Below are 16776 nucleotides of genomic sequence, written 5' to 3' on the forward strand. Positions count from 1 at the left end.
TCTCCTTCTCTGGAGATATTCAAGACCCGCCTGGACAAGGTCCTGTGCAGTCTGTTCTAGGTGACCCTGCTTCGGCAGGGGGATTGGATTAGATGACCCACAGAGGTCCCTTCCAACCCCTAACGTTCTGTGATTCTGTGATTAGGATCTACCCTCAGACATAAACAGAGTATAAAATATAATGGGATAGGCACTGGTATGGCACAGAAGGATCTGGTGTGGTATTATGAAAGACAAACTAATTCGAAAAATAAAGCTCTCAGAAAAGTCAAATAATCCTGGGATTAGTAATAGACATCCCACAAGCAGCACTACAGTAATTACTGTGTTCTACTTGGCACCATCAGCGTTTCAGCTCTGGACACCTTGTAATACAAAAGACGCAAACAAAATGAAAAAAAAAAACTGAAACTCCAAAGAACACAAAAGGTAATAAAACTTAGAAAACATGACCCATGACAAAAGGTTGAAAAACTTAAAAAGAAGAGATGGAGGAGAGACACAACAGCTTTCCAATAAACCAGTTTGTTGCAATAGGAACAACAGTAAAACTGTTGTCCAAGTCTACCCAGTAGAACAAGAAGTGAGCCAACTATTTTGAAAACAAAGAACTCAAGACTGGGGGGGGAGGGGGAGGATCTTAATTTTAGGAAATATTTAACTTCTTCGAAAGACTTTTATGAAGCTTACTTAAGTTGTACAACCCTTGCCATTAACGCTCATATTTAGAAAGAAATTACATTCAGAAATGCCTGGAATCCATAGATGTGGGGCAAACCTAATGCTGTTTTACAATCAGGTGAAGTAATACATAACTCGTAGAAATTTCCTCCACACCTACATATTTGCAACGCCACTGCAAGTTTCCTTTTTTTTTTTTTTTTAGTTTTACATTAAAAAGCCCCAGATGTTTCAGGTTTTCTTCATTAAGTGTAAGGAGATACTAGTCATTAAGCTCAAAGGTTAAACTCAAGTTTCTAAACCAAAAATTGGCACTTGCAGGAATACTTTGGGTTTCCACATTTCAAAAGTATGTCAGGAAAATTTCAAGCAATCATATGGATTATATCCCTAAAGGTATTAGAAAAACCCTTCATTTTTTCTTAAACACTTATGTTACAATTTCAGCATTTATAGTGTTTGAGGTTTCACTCCAACAGAGGTAACTTTTCCATTTGCTTTCCAAATATATCACATACCCAGGGATAACCTATTCAGGAGTGCTGGGGTACTGTAAAATGAAGTTGAATACATGATTTCAGTTGAGCAATAAATGTCACCTTATTTTATTACTCTGTTCATATTAGCATAAACCAGTCATCTACACTGCTCAGCTTATAATGTATGAAAGCGATGATGTGTCACAGAAGCAGAATTTTGATATGATCTTTCTTTCTATGTGCAAGGAGCACTTTCCATTCTCAAATAAAACATGAAGCTGCATTTGATTCCAGCACCTCAAAAGACTACTCTGTAAATGAGCAACAAAAATATACTCACCCGTTCCATCATCCACATTCTCTACTTCCATCACTTCTGTGTTTATTCTGCCCCGAAAAAGGTAACGATGGCCATCTGTAGATGCTTTGCTGTTCTTCAGCCGCCTGATGAAAGAAAGAACAGAGGAGCACGTCATCCACCACCTTTTTGTGTGTTTCTGCAATGTCACCTGTACATGCAGCATTTAAAGACTGCTGTAAGAATCACAACTCATCTATACATGCACTATTGAACTGTGGAAACCATTACTGAATGGGGCATTGCAGATGCTAAAGCAAAGATGCTACCTCTGGTAAGAGTAAGCTACAAATTGCTGGCTGACATGAGAGTTTATCAGGAAAGTCTCATTTTTGTAAATGCCTTGTTCCAACACTTTGGTACTTATTTGCCCCTGCCTGCCATCAAAGACAACATAGTGCATTGGAAGGACCTTTCCTACTAACTAGTTTAAGCCTCCTATGCTAGCCAAGAAATTCAATGCAAGTGTAGCAGGACTGAAAAAATTAAATACGAACACCTTTGGATATAAATCTTGACCTACAGATATTAGCCTCATAATTGGGATTTACCCACGGAAGAACTATAAAGACATTTTTTCTTCCTCACGTAAGGGTTAAGGGAGAATTATAATTCAGAATTGCTGAAATTTTGAGGAAATTTCACACTGATGTATTCCAAAGCACTTTGCATTGCTGTAACTCTCTTCCCAGTGAAGTCAAGGCTTTCTGAGAATCCCAGTTCTAGACAACTTTTCCCATCTCAGGTAAGCCAGGCATGTTTTTCTGTCTGTTTTGGCCTATGACGATAATTAATACTGTATATCAAACAAAGGTCAGCTCCTGAGAATTAATGATCATCTGAATTCTGACCTTCACTCACTCCAGAGAGGTACTAATCTTCAGAAAATGGCCTGACTCACTAGACAGTAATGATTGAGAGGAACTCTACTATACAATGTTTCTTATTCAAAAATTGAACAATATATTTAAAAAAAATACAAACCAGCAGCAAGCATAAAGGTTCAGTATCACCTGTTTTTTCTCTCCAAAGTGAGGTAAATCCAATAACTCTAGTGACCTTTGTATATATGAACCCAAATTTTGCAATCCATGTTTACACAACTCTGCAGCAAAAGGATGCTTAAAAAATACTCATACTATAAAAATAGGTCAATTTTTGTAAAATCTGCAAAATACAAACCTCCTGTGAGCAACACTCTCTTTACCTACTTGCCAATCAATACCCAAAGTGTCTTTCCAGTGAACAATCAATTCATTTTCCACCATAAAATCTGGAACTATGTTCTAAAATTAGTTATTTTCATATCTGCAGAGGTGTCACCATGGTACCAGCCAATGACATGTAAGGTATGATTGCTCAAAACTATAGAAATTATTGACCTTTCATGTGTTTTGAGATTTTCATCCAATAGTGCATTTTAGCTAGAATATGGCTACAAAAGTGAAAAGATACTATGTAATCAGTAATTTAATTGTAATTGCCAGACAACAAAATACAGCAAAAATCAGAAATTTTGAAAAGATCATGAGTTTGCATTCAACCAGCCTACATAAAAATGAAACTGAGCAGCTGTGGAATGATATCCCTGAAATAAATTCAGTATTCAACACTAGATATAATCATGAGGTTCTTCAATGGTTCTTACTCAACTGTTCCAAAAGTTCTGCAACCTAAGCAAAAGTTGAAACTTAAAAACAAAGGACTGATTCATTATAGCTAGTGAAGTATAAATTACATATCTTCTCACATATAAATGCTTCCCTGTTAAAAGAGCAATCTATAGGAGGAAACAATATTCACTGGGGAAGATCTTTAAGCCTCCCTCAGGGCTGGCCAGCAGCTTCTTCAGCAGTAACGCACTGGAAAAGAACAGCATTTCCAGTCCAGTCTGAATAAGGTCCTTGCAGAACAAGCCCAGCAGCCTTACAATTTAGAGAGAGTCTCATAAGACATTCTTGGTCAATAGGGTCCATGGTTACTTTCCACTACTGCCACCTTCTACTTTCCATACCACATACTGTTGAGTGTGATCTCCCCACATACTGATTCAGCAAGAAGCTCTACAGGTGCTACAGTGAATCTAACCACAAGTCTATCATTAGCACAGGAGGAGAAAAAAGGGATATCCATCCCCTAGCCACCTGCTTTTATGTATAACATCATGAATATGAGCATAAACTTATTTGGTATTTTTTGATATTTGGAATAATGAGTCCTATGCAAAAACTCAAGTGAAAAATACCACGCATAAACTACATACAATAGCAGACAATAAGGGTAGCTACTAAAATTTTAAAGCATCGATTAAAAGTTGGTTTCAGATTCATGCATTTTATGCATAAATTTCTATTTACTTTGCTGGCTATAGTTGTATATATACATCTGAGCTTGTAATTAGACTATGCAACACATGGATAATGTGGTACGCATACATATGAGTTCTGGTCTCTGTTATCCAGCCCTCATACCTCCTTCCATTTCATCCGCCCCCACCAACAACAGGTAGCAAGAGGATGATAAGCACTCACTGTTTCCCAACTAAAACAACGAGGGAGGAGAAAATCATAATGGTATCAGGCTGCCTGGTCAGCCTTTTCGTCCTCAAGTGGATGGTGCTGGGTGCTCCCACACGCTGGACTGCATGGCCTACCACCTTCATCCAGATGCACCAGGTGTACATTTTCCTATTAACATTGCACTTGACCATCCTCTCATGCACAGCCTTCAAAATCAGCTGGGCCAGGATCCATCCTTTAACAGACACATGACCACTGCCAAGCCAGAGCACTGATCAAAACAAATGGGTATTAAAGGTGCAGACAAAGACATCTTTCACTTAGCTGCTATGACAATCCAAGGCACTGGTAAAAGACAGTTGGAAAAACAGGATGAAAGTTGGCTATCAAATCTGAATTACCATTGAAAATCTTACAGCACTCACACTGATCTGATGGGCATGGCTGTGGTGACGACAGAACATGGATTTATGAAGCAACAGTTTCAGCAGCTGCAGACAGTTTCCTTGACTGGTCACTGAGGTTCATGGTGGAGTTTCCTCTGACACCGTGCACATGTGTGCAGAGGCAGAAGCAAAGAATGCTATTTGGCAGTGTTATCAGAGAGCATACTCAAGGTCTATCATGTATCTAGGAATCTACCAAGGATCTACCCAGTAACATGTATTCAGTGGCTACTCAAAAACAGTTTCTGGATCAAAGAGACACTCAAGCAGTTTCAAGAGCAATGGTGTACATAGGAGAACCCTTATTTCTCAGAAGCATAAGAGCACTGAATGTTAGCCATAGAAGCTTGTTGATGAACGAACAATTGCTCCTTGCAATGCAGCAAGCAGCACCTTTCTGGCTGTTTTCTCCAATTAGAAATACAGGGCTTGAAACTCTTGAATCTGTAGAGACTAATTTTGTAGCATAAGCTACAATACTAATCTGCTGGAATTAAAAATTCAGTCTGTTTACCCTTCCTAGAGGAGAGCAGGGCCATCACATATAAGCTTGTGGAAGTCTTGAGGAAGACGGACAAAACGGATTCCTTCTCCCTGCACTTCATTATTTGATCTCTGCATTCCTACAAAACTTTTCCGATGTTTGAATTAAATACACTTCCCTCTGGATGATAGGTCTCCTCTAAAAATGCTGAATTTCATATTCCCATTAACTACAATAAACGCTTTGGTGTTATTCAAATATTCTTATGAAAAAAGCATACAGAGGATTAGCTCTACTGTGAGAAAAATCAACACCTTTTTTCAGAGTATAAATTAATCATTTACCTGTGCTTTTTTTTGCAGTAGACCAAAAGGTTATCAAAAAGAAAAAATATCCTCTCTTGGATATTTCCTGCTGAAATTTTCAGTAGTAGTCCACTTCGCAGCATTTCTGTGCACGTGTCTGTGATGTTGGACCCCTAAAATCAATTGGAAAGAGGTTTGTTTTTTTTTTTTATTCTATGAGAATTGAAGGTTGCTGCATCAATTAAGGAAAAGTTTCTTATACAAATTCACAACCATAATGAGTCTCTTAAAACATCAAGAATAAAAATCATGGTAATTTATCACATTGTAATTAAATAATAATATCTAATGTTTACTTAATCATGTTTAACACTAGCTTTGTATTCATTTAGTATTGCCATTAACTGGGGTGGAGGATTTGTGGCCTTTTTGAATGGATCAAGTTTAATCACTTAAGTTTTCCAATTATATTACACTCATGCATGAGACCCCTCCTAAAAAATCAGGCCAACTTCATACAATAACTCTTCTCCTCAGTAACTTGACTCTTTAGTTAGAAATGTCTGAAAATGGGGCTTTACAAGACATTATGTATGCCCAGACGAACATGGAAGCTGAAGGAACCTGGAACCTGAACATCATTAAGGGTATATACTCCTACACTAAATTAAGCTAAACACAAAAGCAAAACCAAAAAACCGCAGTATTTAACATTCAGGCAAAGCTAACAGCAGCACATACAGCTAAGACTGTCTAGCATACTTCCTCTTAACAAACTGAAGACATCAGAATTTTGCTAGGCTTAAAATGTTTGGGATGAAACACCTCATTTTTGCTTCAGGGCAGATTATTCTTTCATGTGAAAAGGCGGCAGGCATTTTCATACAGGTTAATGAAAAAGAAGCAACTTTAACAAAGGATAACATTTTCAAAAAAAATATTTCTACAAAAAAGTCCTGGCATTTCTATGCCTTTTAAAGAGACATTTACCTTCCAAGGAAAACTGCCTTGAATTCAGAGATACATTTTGCTATTCTGAAAATCAATGCTCCTGCGGGACAGAGCTCCTGCCCATCTTCTGTATGCCTCCAGCCATGCAATCCTATTGATAATTATGCGTGCTGGCTGCACTGAGCACACACCCGTGGCTGCTCAAGCACTTTCCTAACTTGAGGCAGCCGACAGTCAACTTGGAAAACCTGCAAAAGCCAGGACTTTCCTTTCATCTACACATGTTCTGAATGACCTATGCCTGCAATAGCTCTAGTTACTTCCTCTTCTTGATGTAACCACAGTAGCCCGAAGAAAAATGCATTCAGTTAGGAGCCAAGAAGCAATCATGGGTTCCGCTCTCAGCTCTTCATCTTACCGTTCATCCTTTGTACGTCACAGCTCTGAATATTGAGCAATAGCTCAGATGCTGTTCTAAGGAAGACACAGACTGTTTACAGGGATGATAAGAGAGATTGCACAACCATCCCACTGGAAAACAATTCAGGCCTCTAAAATAAAGCCGCTTCAGTATCAGTACTAACTAACCACTCTTGTTTCCATTAAGGATCAAATGAGCCAAAAATGAACGTCCTCTATAGCCATGAGACCATACTTCCCTTCTTAAGGTAGAAGCAGCACTAGAAGCTGGCATACTAATTTTACAGTTTTATTTCAAACCAAACACTGAAACACCTGAAAAACACACTCAGTAATACAAATTAACATTAATGAGGGCTGCATGTAATATTTGCTGACCACAACTACAGAAAAGCAGTTCATTTGTTTCCATTCTATTTCTTTGCTTTTGTGTATTAAAAAGAGTAACCGACACCTTATGCTGCTTTTAAAATTTGCTGGAATAGTACTTAGTAATAATCTGCATTTTAAAAAGCTGGGTGTTTTTTAAAGGTTTTCAGTTTGTCTTTACAGAAAACTTCAGCTTTGCTGGAAAATTGTATTTTTTTGCAGGCAAGCCAAAAAATTTCAGCTTAAGGCTTCAAAACTGTTTCAGCAGTTTCAGCTTTCTACAAATAGGTGTATTTTTTCATAGAAAGGGTTTTATGAAAACCTTTTGTCTCTTTTTATTGAAAATCTCATTTTCACTGTAGAAAAATACATACTTTCCCCAAAAGTCCTAGCAAGGTCTGCTACCGTGCCATCATGCCACAGACTGTATTTTATATATATTTTAAAAGTATAGAACTCAGGCTACCTGAATTATCAATACTTGCCTCATTCATGATTCAAGTTCAACATTACAATATGACAAGTGAGTATCATCTGTATCACATTACTACCCTTTGCTATTATTTTCCTCTTCATTTTCCTCCTTTTCTAATATAAACTGCTAGATGATAAAGGAAAAAAAAAAAACATTCTAGCGTACTTTTTTCCCTGGGAGACCTCCCGTCGAACTACTGAACTGTGTTAACTTCACTTATCAGATACTTTTTGACAAGATAACAACCCATACTGGTGTGGCCGCAGGTCAGTGAATTTTATTATTGCTGTTCTGTTTGCTGAAGTCCAAGGGAATAAGATAACAGAATCAGAAGTCACATCTGGCTGTCCTACATAACTCTGCCAGTGCGGAATAATCCCCTGTCACCCCCTTGCCCATGTAACGCTGTCAGGGTCAGCCTGTTGCCAGACTCTGCGTGGGCATGGAGCTGCAAGGGAGAGAAGAGGAACTATGTGCAACTACTGCTGCCTCTACACCTGGGCTGAGCACTCCTCTCCGCCAAGTGGCGTAGGGATGAAAAACATATCCAAAGAAGGATAAAGCAGAGAGCACACATGCACTGCCATGTCTACCATGCAATTCAAAGGAGGACTGACAGCTTGAAGAATGGTTTCACGAAGGATGTAGCTACACTTTGAATCTCCATATGGGTTTACAGCAGGAATACCCAACCTACAGTTGATTTCCAACCCATTAGGATAATTCACTTACCCAGCTCCGAGCTGTCCCTCTCATGGGGGAAGGCTCAAGGCTGCAGTAACAAACAAGAGGTCAGCCTTGTCCCAGAAGCAGGAGCGGCTATCTAGTGCACAGCTAAGACTCAACTACACTACTTACAAGCAATACTTTTGGAATAAACACTACCAAAACCTCTAACACAAACACATTTTCATTAAATGCTTCAATTGAAACTACCACGAAAATCTCAAATATGAGGAATTTAAATCTGAAAACTAACTTACTGTTCTAAAGTTTTCATGAATACATATATTTATACTCCATGCTTGTAAAGGAAGATCATATAGTTGCTCAACCTAAACATGAAATCACTACCACTACGCTACATTTCATGTTTCTATACTTTTAAAGCACCTGCAATTAGAGCTGATGGGGTATTTTCAGTGAAACTAGCATTTTTGTAAGACATCAATTTGAAAATGTCATGTATTGTAGAATGAAACCTGCCCTAATCATCTTCCAACAAAACATACAAAGGATTCAGTTGAAGAAAACCTGACCTGCAAAGCAAGCTTATACTGTGAATCAAGACCATCCTTCTTACTGAGCCATGAAAGACTCCAGACATCTAACTGTACAGCAGTCCTGTCCTATGGGTCGCAGTGAGGCTGAGGACTTTGTGATTTTCCAGGATAGCTGGTGTGGAAATTAAAAGCCCATGGGATCTCAGAGCTTGCAGGCTATTAAATTAATACTGGCTTCTAACAACCCTGGGCTGCCAGTCAGTCACCTGTCACTCCACTAAGGCCACAGCTCAGGCAAGAGATCTAACATGCAGGCTACCACGACCATATCAAAAAATAAACACATTTAAAATGTGCTGGAAGGAGAGAGACTATATGCAAGAAATTTAAAACAGTATCCCCCTCATCCTTAAGTCACTAAATACACATCTTTGACATTAAAAAAATCACCTTTGATACCTTGAGATGAAAAGCAGCATTTGTTGGTTTTATTTGTTGCAAAAGCTACTTATCTACATACTCTGGGCAAACTTCAGTCAAACACGGAGGTCTGACCACACTGATTCAGTGGTCAGCATGTTAACAGTGATAAAGGTCAGAAATCACAGATACTAGCTTGCTTTTCAGTATTTGCACATGGGCACAGGAAAAAGAAATAAAATAGAGAAAAGGGCTAAAAATACTGGAGTTTAAATCAGAAATCTCTATTAGAATACTACTTGATGATATGGTGGAATGGAAAGGAAGAGAACACCCCATGCTATTGTCACTAAGTTGGCCTGTGACTCAGACTGGCTTGTTCGGTTTCCAGCTTACAACAAATGCAACGATTTTATTTTTTCTTCTCTCACTGAAACATCCACGCAAATTTTACTGACAGACTCCTTCAGCTGCTGAGCCATTCTCCAGCTGAGACAGCCACCTACACAAGTACTGAATTCAGGCCAATAAATTTAACCACTTAGGAAATTAAGTGAGAAAGTCATATACTCAAAATTTTCTTCTTGAAACAGATGTTCCATTCTTCCATGAATCTGTATTTTTATCGTAATAAACACAAGCTTCATTTTATGACACTTAAGTATAGGAATTCAAGTCATGCTTTGATCAGATTCTAAAAATAGTCTTTATTTTTTTCCCTTTCCTTCTGGTTGGGGCCAAGCAATGTGCTAAGCATTTCCTTCTGGAAGGAAATCTCCAACAAGTTTGCCTCTTTATTTTTAGGCAATGTAGAAAACCAGATGTTTATTTAATTGAATCCACTCTCATCCATTGCATTCAGAGATTTTTTTTGTAGTTGTTGTTGGGAAACATTCAAAATACTGTTAGCTCTCATACATGCTCTGGAATTCTGACCATTTCAAGGACTAACTGTATATCACGCTTGAAAAGGATGTGCATATTAAGATCAGGGCAATTTTGCCAGAATGGGCACCCTGTGGTTGCCATCCGATAACATCAAACCCGATCAGCTAAGCTACAATAAACACCACATAACTCTACTGAAAACATACTATTTTAAGACAATGGCAGTATTTCAAAGTTCAAACACAAGTGAAATCCTAAAATTAAATCTAGGGAGAAAACAAAGAAAAAAAGAAAAAAAAACAAGGTTGGAAGGAAATTACTATGTTACGGTTCACAGAATACACTCTGAGCATGGAGAGAACAAGTCTACGTTTCGCGTGCTTCTGTCCATATCGTTACCCTTCCTTATTGTTGCCTTTGCCCGTTAATGTATTTTCAACAGCAAACCTATTTAGTACTGTACGTGTTACTAGGGATTCAGAAGAAACTTAATGCAAAGTGGACTCCCTTTTCAGGCTTCAAAGTTTGCGAACAGTCAGTTCTTAACCAACTTACATGACTAATAACGCACTGGGTTAATAATAATGTAACTTTACACTTGAGCGTGTTCACCAAGATGCATTTGACAAATATCTATGAAACTCAGGCACTGAAAGCAAGCAGAAGAACTTTAATCACTTTAGTGCAGCAGAGGACTTCATTGAAAAGTTGAAAATAATAGAAGGAAAAAAGTCGGTGATAGGCTATAAGGATTATTTAACAAATTCCCTTCCATAAAATATTAAGCAACATAAGCACTTAATTTGCTATTGCTTCTATCATGCAGCTATTGCACAAGCATATCTAATGCATTTTAATGCTCACGGAGACACTAATCTTCCCAAGTTACTGCTGATGACAGCAAGTTCAAGCTACTAACAAAAAGAAACTTTTTTTCACCCAGTTTAAACAAGCAGCTGTTAAGACATTTGCTTCTTTTGGAAAGTGGTAGGTCAACTAGACCTCCTCAATTACAACATTTAGAGGTTTACTTTATCTCAGTAGTCCTTTCTCCTTCAAAATCCTGCAAACAATATCATGGTATGAGTACACACGCTCTGTCATTTGTCTTTATGGCTTTTTTATCTATTCATTTAAGATTGAGGATTACAACTAATGTAGAAAGCTTTGTCTGACTACAGACCAGCAATTCTGTAGTTTTTCTACTTGATGAATTTCCTTCTCTTGAGGTGCAGTGAATTTTTGTGTAATGTGTTACAGTGAAAGTCCTGTACCAAAAGACTACAGTGCCCTGAACGCTGGTATAAGAGGATTTCTCTGCTCTAAATTACACCTACTCCAATTACAGAAATGGAAGGGCAGTTCTTGAAAATGCTGCTACACAGGAAAAGGAAAAATACCTTAAGTGATATATTTCAAATCCCACAATGCATTCAAGAAACACAAAGAATTTTGATTAAAGTAAAATTAGTTGCTTAATCCACTCTTAGAATGAATTAAATCTTCCCACACTACTCAACTAACATGAAACCAAAGGTTTGCATAAGTCCACAGATCAGGAGATTTCACATGGAGCAGACAGGAAATAACTTTGCAGTGTCACGTGCAGCATATTTAGGAGGTTCTTTGTTCAGTGTAATTTTTATGCTCCTTTCAGATAGCGGTTTGTTCTGCTGAACCCTTCTGGAAGGCAGGGGGAGATCGAATCCACTGCTGCAGAAGCAGAGCACATCCTTAGGCATAGCAAGTTCAAGAAACAGCAGGTGTGGTAACAGCAGGAGATGTAGGGAGGGAACAGAGCTGTATAGAAACTATTTTTTTGTTTCTCCTGTTTTATCTATTACTATGAATATCTGCTTTAAAATTGACTGTTCTTGTCAATATTCTAATTTTTAGTTGTCAGACTTCTTGGGCAGCTGTCAGCTAAAGTTCAGGCAGGCCCATCTCAAAGCTTTCTCTGATTCAATGTCCCATCAATGTCCCTAATCTTCTATTTTCTCTGCACTGTACAAAGGCCATTTCCTACTACATAGCTGAAAGATCAGGTCTCAGTCTATCAGACTAACATGCAAAAAATACATTTTTCTTGCTATCTTTCCAGCCAGCAAGCTTTCTACAAAGTTTAAAGGGATAAAATCTCTTCTAGTTCTTAAGCAGCTCTCTGAGGAAGAGAAGTAGCACATCTAAGTAAAGTATTAATAAAAGCAAAGAACTACTTCCATGTTGAAATTCATATCTTAAAAAACCGTGTGTATTATATTCAAATGTCATTTGAAAAAAAAAAAAATGTTTATTACTTGCTTTATATGTCTTCTACTGGGATTTCACTCGTGTTTCCTTTCCACCGCAGTGCGGGCAGCTCAGACATTTCCATAGTAAACACCCATGGCAATTTAAAGATACACACGTATCTACATCTATCTTTCTGCATTAAATATTCATAGTTCTCAAAATAATACAACAGGAAGATTTTGGTGCTACGACTACTTGATCCTGTTGTTGCCTAGGGGAAAGGCCAGCTCTTCTGGTTACTGTTGAAAACTAACTCAGGAACAGACCTCTGGTTTCTCCACGAAACTAAAGCATTAAAGCTCTTCCGTTTGCAAACTATAAAAACACACAAAGTCTTAACACAGATTCTGTTGAACACATTTTAAGGGACTACCTACAAGCAGACAAACACTAACAGACTCGTGTTAATCAATAATAAATAATAAATTTTTTTTTCAACCAGACAAAATGCTGTTAGGCAGGCATTGACAGCAGTAGAATCGGAGCAGCAGTTAAGTCAGTATTTATAGATGTGCATGTGTGCATGCATACATGTTGATGTAAATGATCAATATTCTAAGTCAAACACCAAACATTTTCCCTCTTTCTTTGAAGTCTGCTATTTTATACAGCGGTCCTGTCATGGACAACACAATTTAAAGAGTAGATCCCAAACAATAGCTGTGATTTCACATAATTTAGGAGTTGATAGTACCTCAGCATCACATAAACAGTGCAATACATGCCTGCTGAAAACTGTTGCTCCCTCTTCAATATAGAAAGCAACAAATCTTACAACAGTACCTCCCACCCTTCAACATGAGACTGCCATTCTTCCAAAAACTCTAGTTTTTCCATTTGCCTCTTGGCTTCATTTATGTTGGAACAGACAGCTTTCATGGCCTGGAGGGCTTCCATTAGTGCCGCATAGTCACTGTGCTTCCTTGGAGTCCGCTTCAGTAATTCCTATTTAAACATTAAAAAAAAAAAAAAAAAAAGAAAAAAAAAACAGATTACTTTTTGATCTCTAAATGTACTTTACAGGAGGCTTAAATTGACTAGGATACAAAATCAAGAAGAAGCCAGACTTCTCTTTTACTAAGTGGAAAAGTAATAGTCCTAGTAGGACACTAGAACTCAGAGAAATAAATTACTAACAATAAAACTAATCACCACTTAGGAAGAAGTTTGCATTTCAGCTACTTTCTGCCCCCAGCAATGTTTCTTAATGTTGAGTTTTGGTTTGGGGGGCGGGGTTTGTTTGGTTGGTTTTTATATTTATATAAATAAATGTTTTTTATTTATATATATATACATTTATATACATATCTTTTTGGACTTGATCTTAGAATTCTTTTCCAACCTTAGTGATTCTGTGGTTCTATTCCACAGGATGGAACTGTTCAACAGCAAGTATAACACTCCTGCTTAAAAACGTTAGTTTACTGATGTCAAAATGAACACCTGCCTTTCCTGCAACTCAGGGCAAAAACATGTTCCTTTAGTTCTACACTATTGTTTAACCTAGTGCTGTACACCAGAGCACTGAACAATAGCTTAGGTGACTCACTGATTTCAGATGGTTACTGGTAATGGCAGCCATACTAAAAAACAAAAGTGGATTTACCAGTATCCGTTTGAGATTTGCCATCTCAGACTACCAACTACCTATTTACAGCTGGATGGACTACGGACAGCATTCAGTGCATACCCTGACTGAGGCATGGGTACATTCATTCTGGAGCCTTAACCCTGCTCCCACCACACCCTATATTTAAATTTAACATAAATATATTAATTTCAGTGTATCCCTGAAGTAATTCATCAGTTATTTTCCGTTGTCTGTAGATTCTTCATTCAAAAAATAGAAGATAAAAATAATTTTAAAGTAGGCCAAAGGAACTGTAAAGTCACAGATATCTGGGATGACTCAAACCTCATTGCAATTATTATATTCTTTAACTTGTTTTAAAACCCCTTATTTTAACATGCTTGCTTTTTAGGTTTTTATGTCAGTGCAATGAAATACTTATGCCTCCTAACTGGCAATGATCTGAACTCCTACATGCATTGTGAAAAATACTGTCCAATAATCAGGTTTCAAGTAGCTCCTACAGCAGAATCTGCTCTGGCTTTTCTCTCATGATTTGAAACAATAAACAATATTAACTCTTACTTTGTTAAGCATAAATTTGTTTTAAATATTTACTTTCCTGACAATTGTATTATTTTATTTCTCAACATGTGAGAAATTTCAGTAACTCAGAGATTTGAATGTCTAAAGTTTATCAGCACATTTAACATTTTTCATTAAGTTTTAAGTTGTAACAGTAAGATAAGAATAAACACAAATGTGCATAGAACCACCTACAGCATCTTACTGTTACTCTACAGTTTTTCTTACAAATAATTTTCATAAATATTTTGCATTTACAGTTTGGTGAGGGTAAATTAGAATCATCAAAGCATGTCACTAACAAACTCTGCTATCCCAAGCATTTTAAGCAAGAATATGGTCAAACCCAGCTGAAATCGGTCTCATTAAACTCCCTTCAATGGCTCACTTCCATTCAACAATGGAGAGGCAACCTTACGACTAGATGCAGAAGAGAGCTAATCATCTCAACCCAGCCAAACTCCTCAATCCTCTCAATACTGATGTCAGAAGACTTGCCACCACCTTTAATGAGAGCAAGTCTGGATCCAACATCTAATAAAGAGATTATTCATGGTGTAGAGAGATTGTTCCTGCAGTTTGGAAATATGCTTAGCAACCAGTTTTTTACAGAAGTATAAAGTCCTAGAAAAACATCTTGCCAGTACCTTCAAAAGAAGGGGATACTTGCATATCCTCTGTATCGGCGTTACTAGATACCCCTCCAATGGTACATCTGTGTTCTTGCGTCCTCCAAGGAGCATACAGTTCTAAAGTGTGAACAGTTTCACAAATTATTAAATAATCCTCAGAAAATTATCAGATATAAAGACAAGGACATATGCACACAGTAAAATTGGCTAAGCTATATCTAAATTATATACATATATGTAATAAGGGAGGTTTGCAAGACTGTCAAAAGAACAGGCTTGAACACACGCACAGGTAGGTACATTGATTATCATACATGACAAGGAAACCACAATGGCATTACGCAGGCATCTCCCCTAGGTACCTTCTTCATCCAGTCTGACTAAGTGAGGGCTTTTTTTAAACTTTTTAAAAAAAAGACAGTAAATAAAATGCTAAAAGCATGCTTTCATACTTCAACAAACAAAAATAAAAATAATTCAGGGTGACCACAACAGGTGCTGTTTGTTCCAAAAGGTGTGTTCACAATAGTAAAGCTGCATCAAAAATGGTTTGACAGGTTTGAACGTGGCCATCCTAATACACACTAAAAAAAAATAAAAGTCTTCTGTTTACATGCTTCTGTATTTAAACGTGATTTGCAATGAATAAAATACTCTTAGTCATGGGCTAAAGAATATTTAAGTTTTGACATGACATCCAGCTATGGAAGCAGAGAATACATGAAATTGTGTGTGGAAGCATCCATGAAAAAGCAGCTGAGAGAGAGAAAAGAGTAAGGGTTATTTGGGATAGACAAAGTATGCAAGGGACATCACAGCAAATACTTGAAATAGCCGGAATTAAAGCGTAAGTACATAAAGACCTAAAGTAATGAAAAATTATTTTATGGAGAGATCAGAAGGAATTGTGATGCAATGGCATGAGCTAATCTACAGCTTCAAAGAGCAAGAAGTAAACACTAAGCAGAAGTAGTTTAACACAGCCAGATGGTATGTGACACAGGCCACAAATCTGGGCGCAGACACATTGTTGATGGAACAGAGGCTACGCAACTGGGTGGCGGCTCCGCTCAGCACATAACTCACAAGGCACATACCCCACAACCAGTGCTGCTAGCAGGAGCCCTACACCCACCCTCCTCAAGTCCCTGCATGGTTAACCAGCTTCTGTCTTATCCTAAAGGACCCTTTATCCTAAAGGATCTTACTTAACCTGCCAGCAAAAAAGCTTTACTGATAAAGACCTAGCAAGATTACGGCTATGCAAACCATAGGTTTATATAATGACTGTCTCTGTACTTCAAAGCTCAGAAGTCTGATTTCAGGTCCTGATTTTTTATAGATACTCACATCCTTAATGACCTGAACTGTTCTGTCTGGCTAGAAAGCTTTAATTGTGCTGTGAAATCAAACAGTCAGACCACCTGTTCTCTACATTAGATTGTTGCCACTTCTTCTACAGACATGTCCGAAATGTATGAGGAACCCAAAGCAGATGTGGAAGCCCGGTGCATGTGCCCAGGAGTACATAACACTGTCACATCATGAACTGCCACAACTGTACACTCGGCTTCCTTTCTCACAAACAAGATCTTTGTAATCTTTCTCCAGAATATTTGCTGTAGTCAGCATTCACCCCTTCTTCTTGAGCCTGGTCATGCTGTTCCCAATACAAGAAC

At 37.8% G+C, this 16776-nt stretch overlaps 1 protein-coding gene across 2 annotated transcripts in view; it reads right to left on the reverse strand.

The window, feature by feature from the left end:
- Positions 1–16776, reverse strand: part of PREX2 (phosphatidylinositol-3,4,5-trisphosphate dependent Rac exchange factor 2) — a 192078-nt gene that overhangs the window by 121461 nt on the left and 53841 nt on the right. For both annotated transcript variants that reach the window (XM_075416030.1, XM_075416031.1), the window contains 4 exons: positions 15113–15214; positions 13094–13255; positions 5312–5445; positions 1501–1604 (listed from right to left, as the gene is read on the reverse strand). In XM_075416030.1, coding sequence (XP_075272145.1) covers positions 1501–1604; positions 5312–5445; positions 13094–13255; positions 15113–15214 — 502 coding nt within the window. The remainder of the gene's footprint in view (positions 1–1500; positions 1605–5311; positions 5446–13093; positions 13256–15112; positions 15215–16776) is intronic.

Source organism: Opisthocomus hoazin, chromosome 3 (genome assembly GCF_030867145.1).
Source record: "Opisthocomus hoazin isolate bOpiHoa1 chromosome 3, bOpiHoa1.hap1, whole genome shotgun sequence".
Classification (NCBI taxonomy): Eukaryota; Metazoa; Chordata; class Aves; order Opisthocomiformes; family Opisthocomidae; genus Opisthocomus; species Opisthocomus hoazin.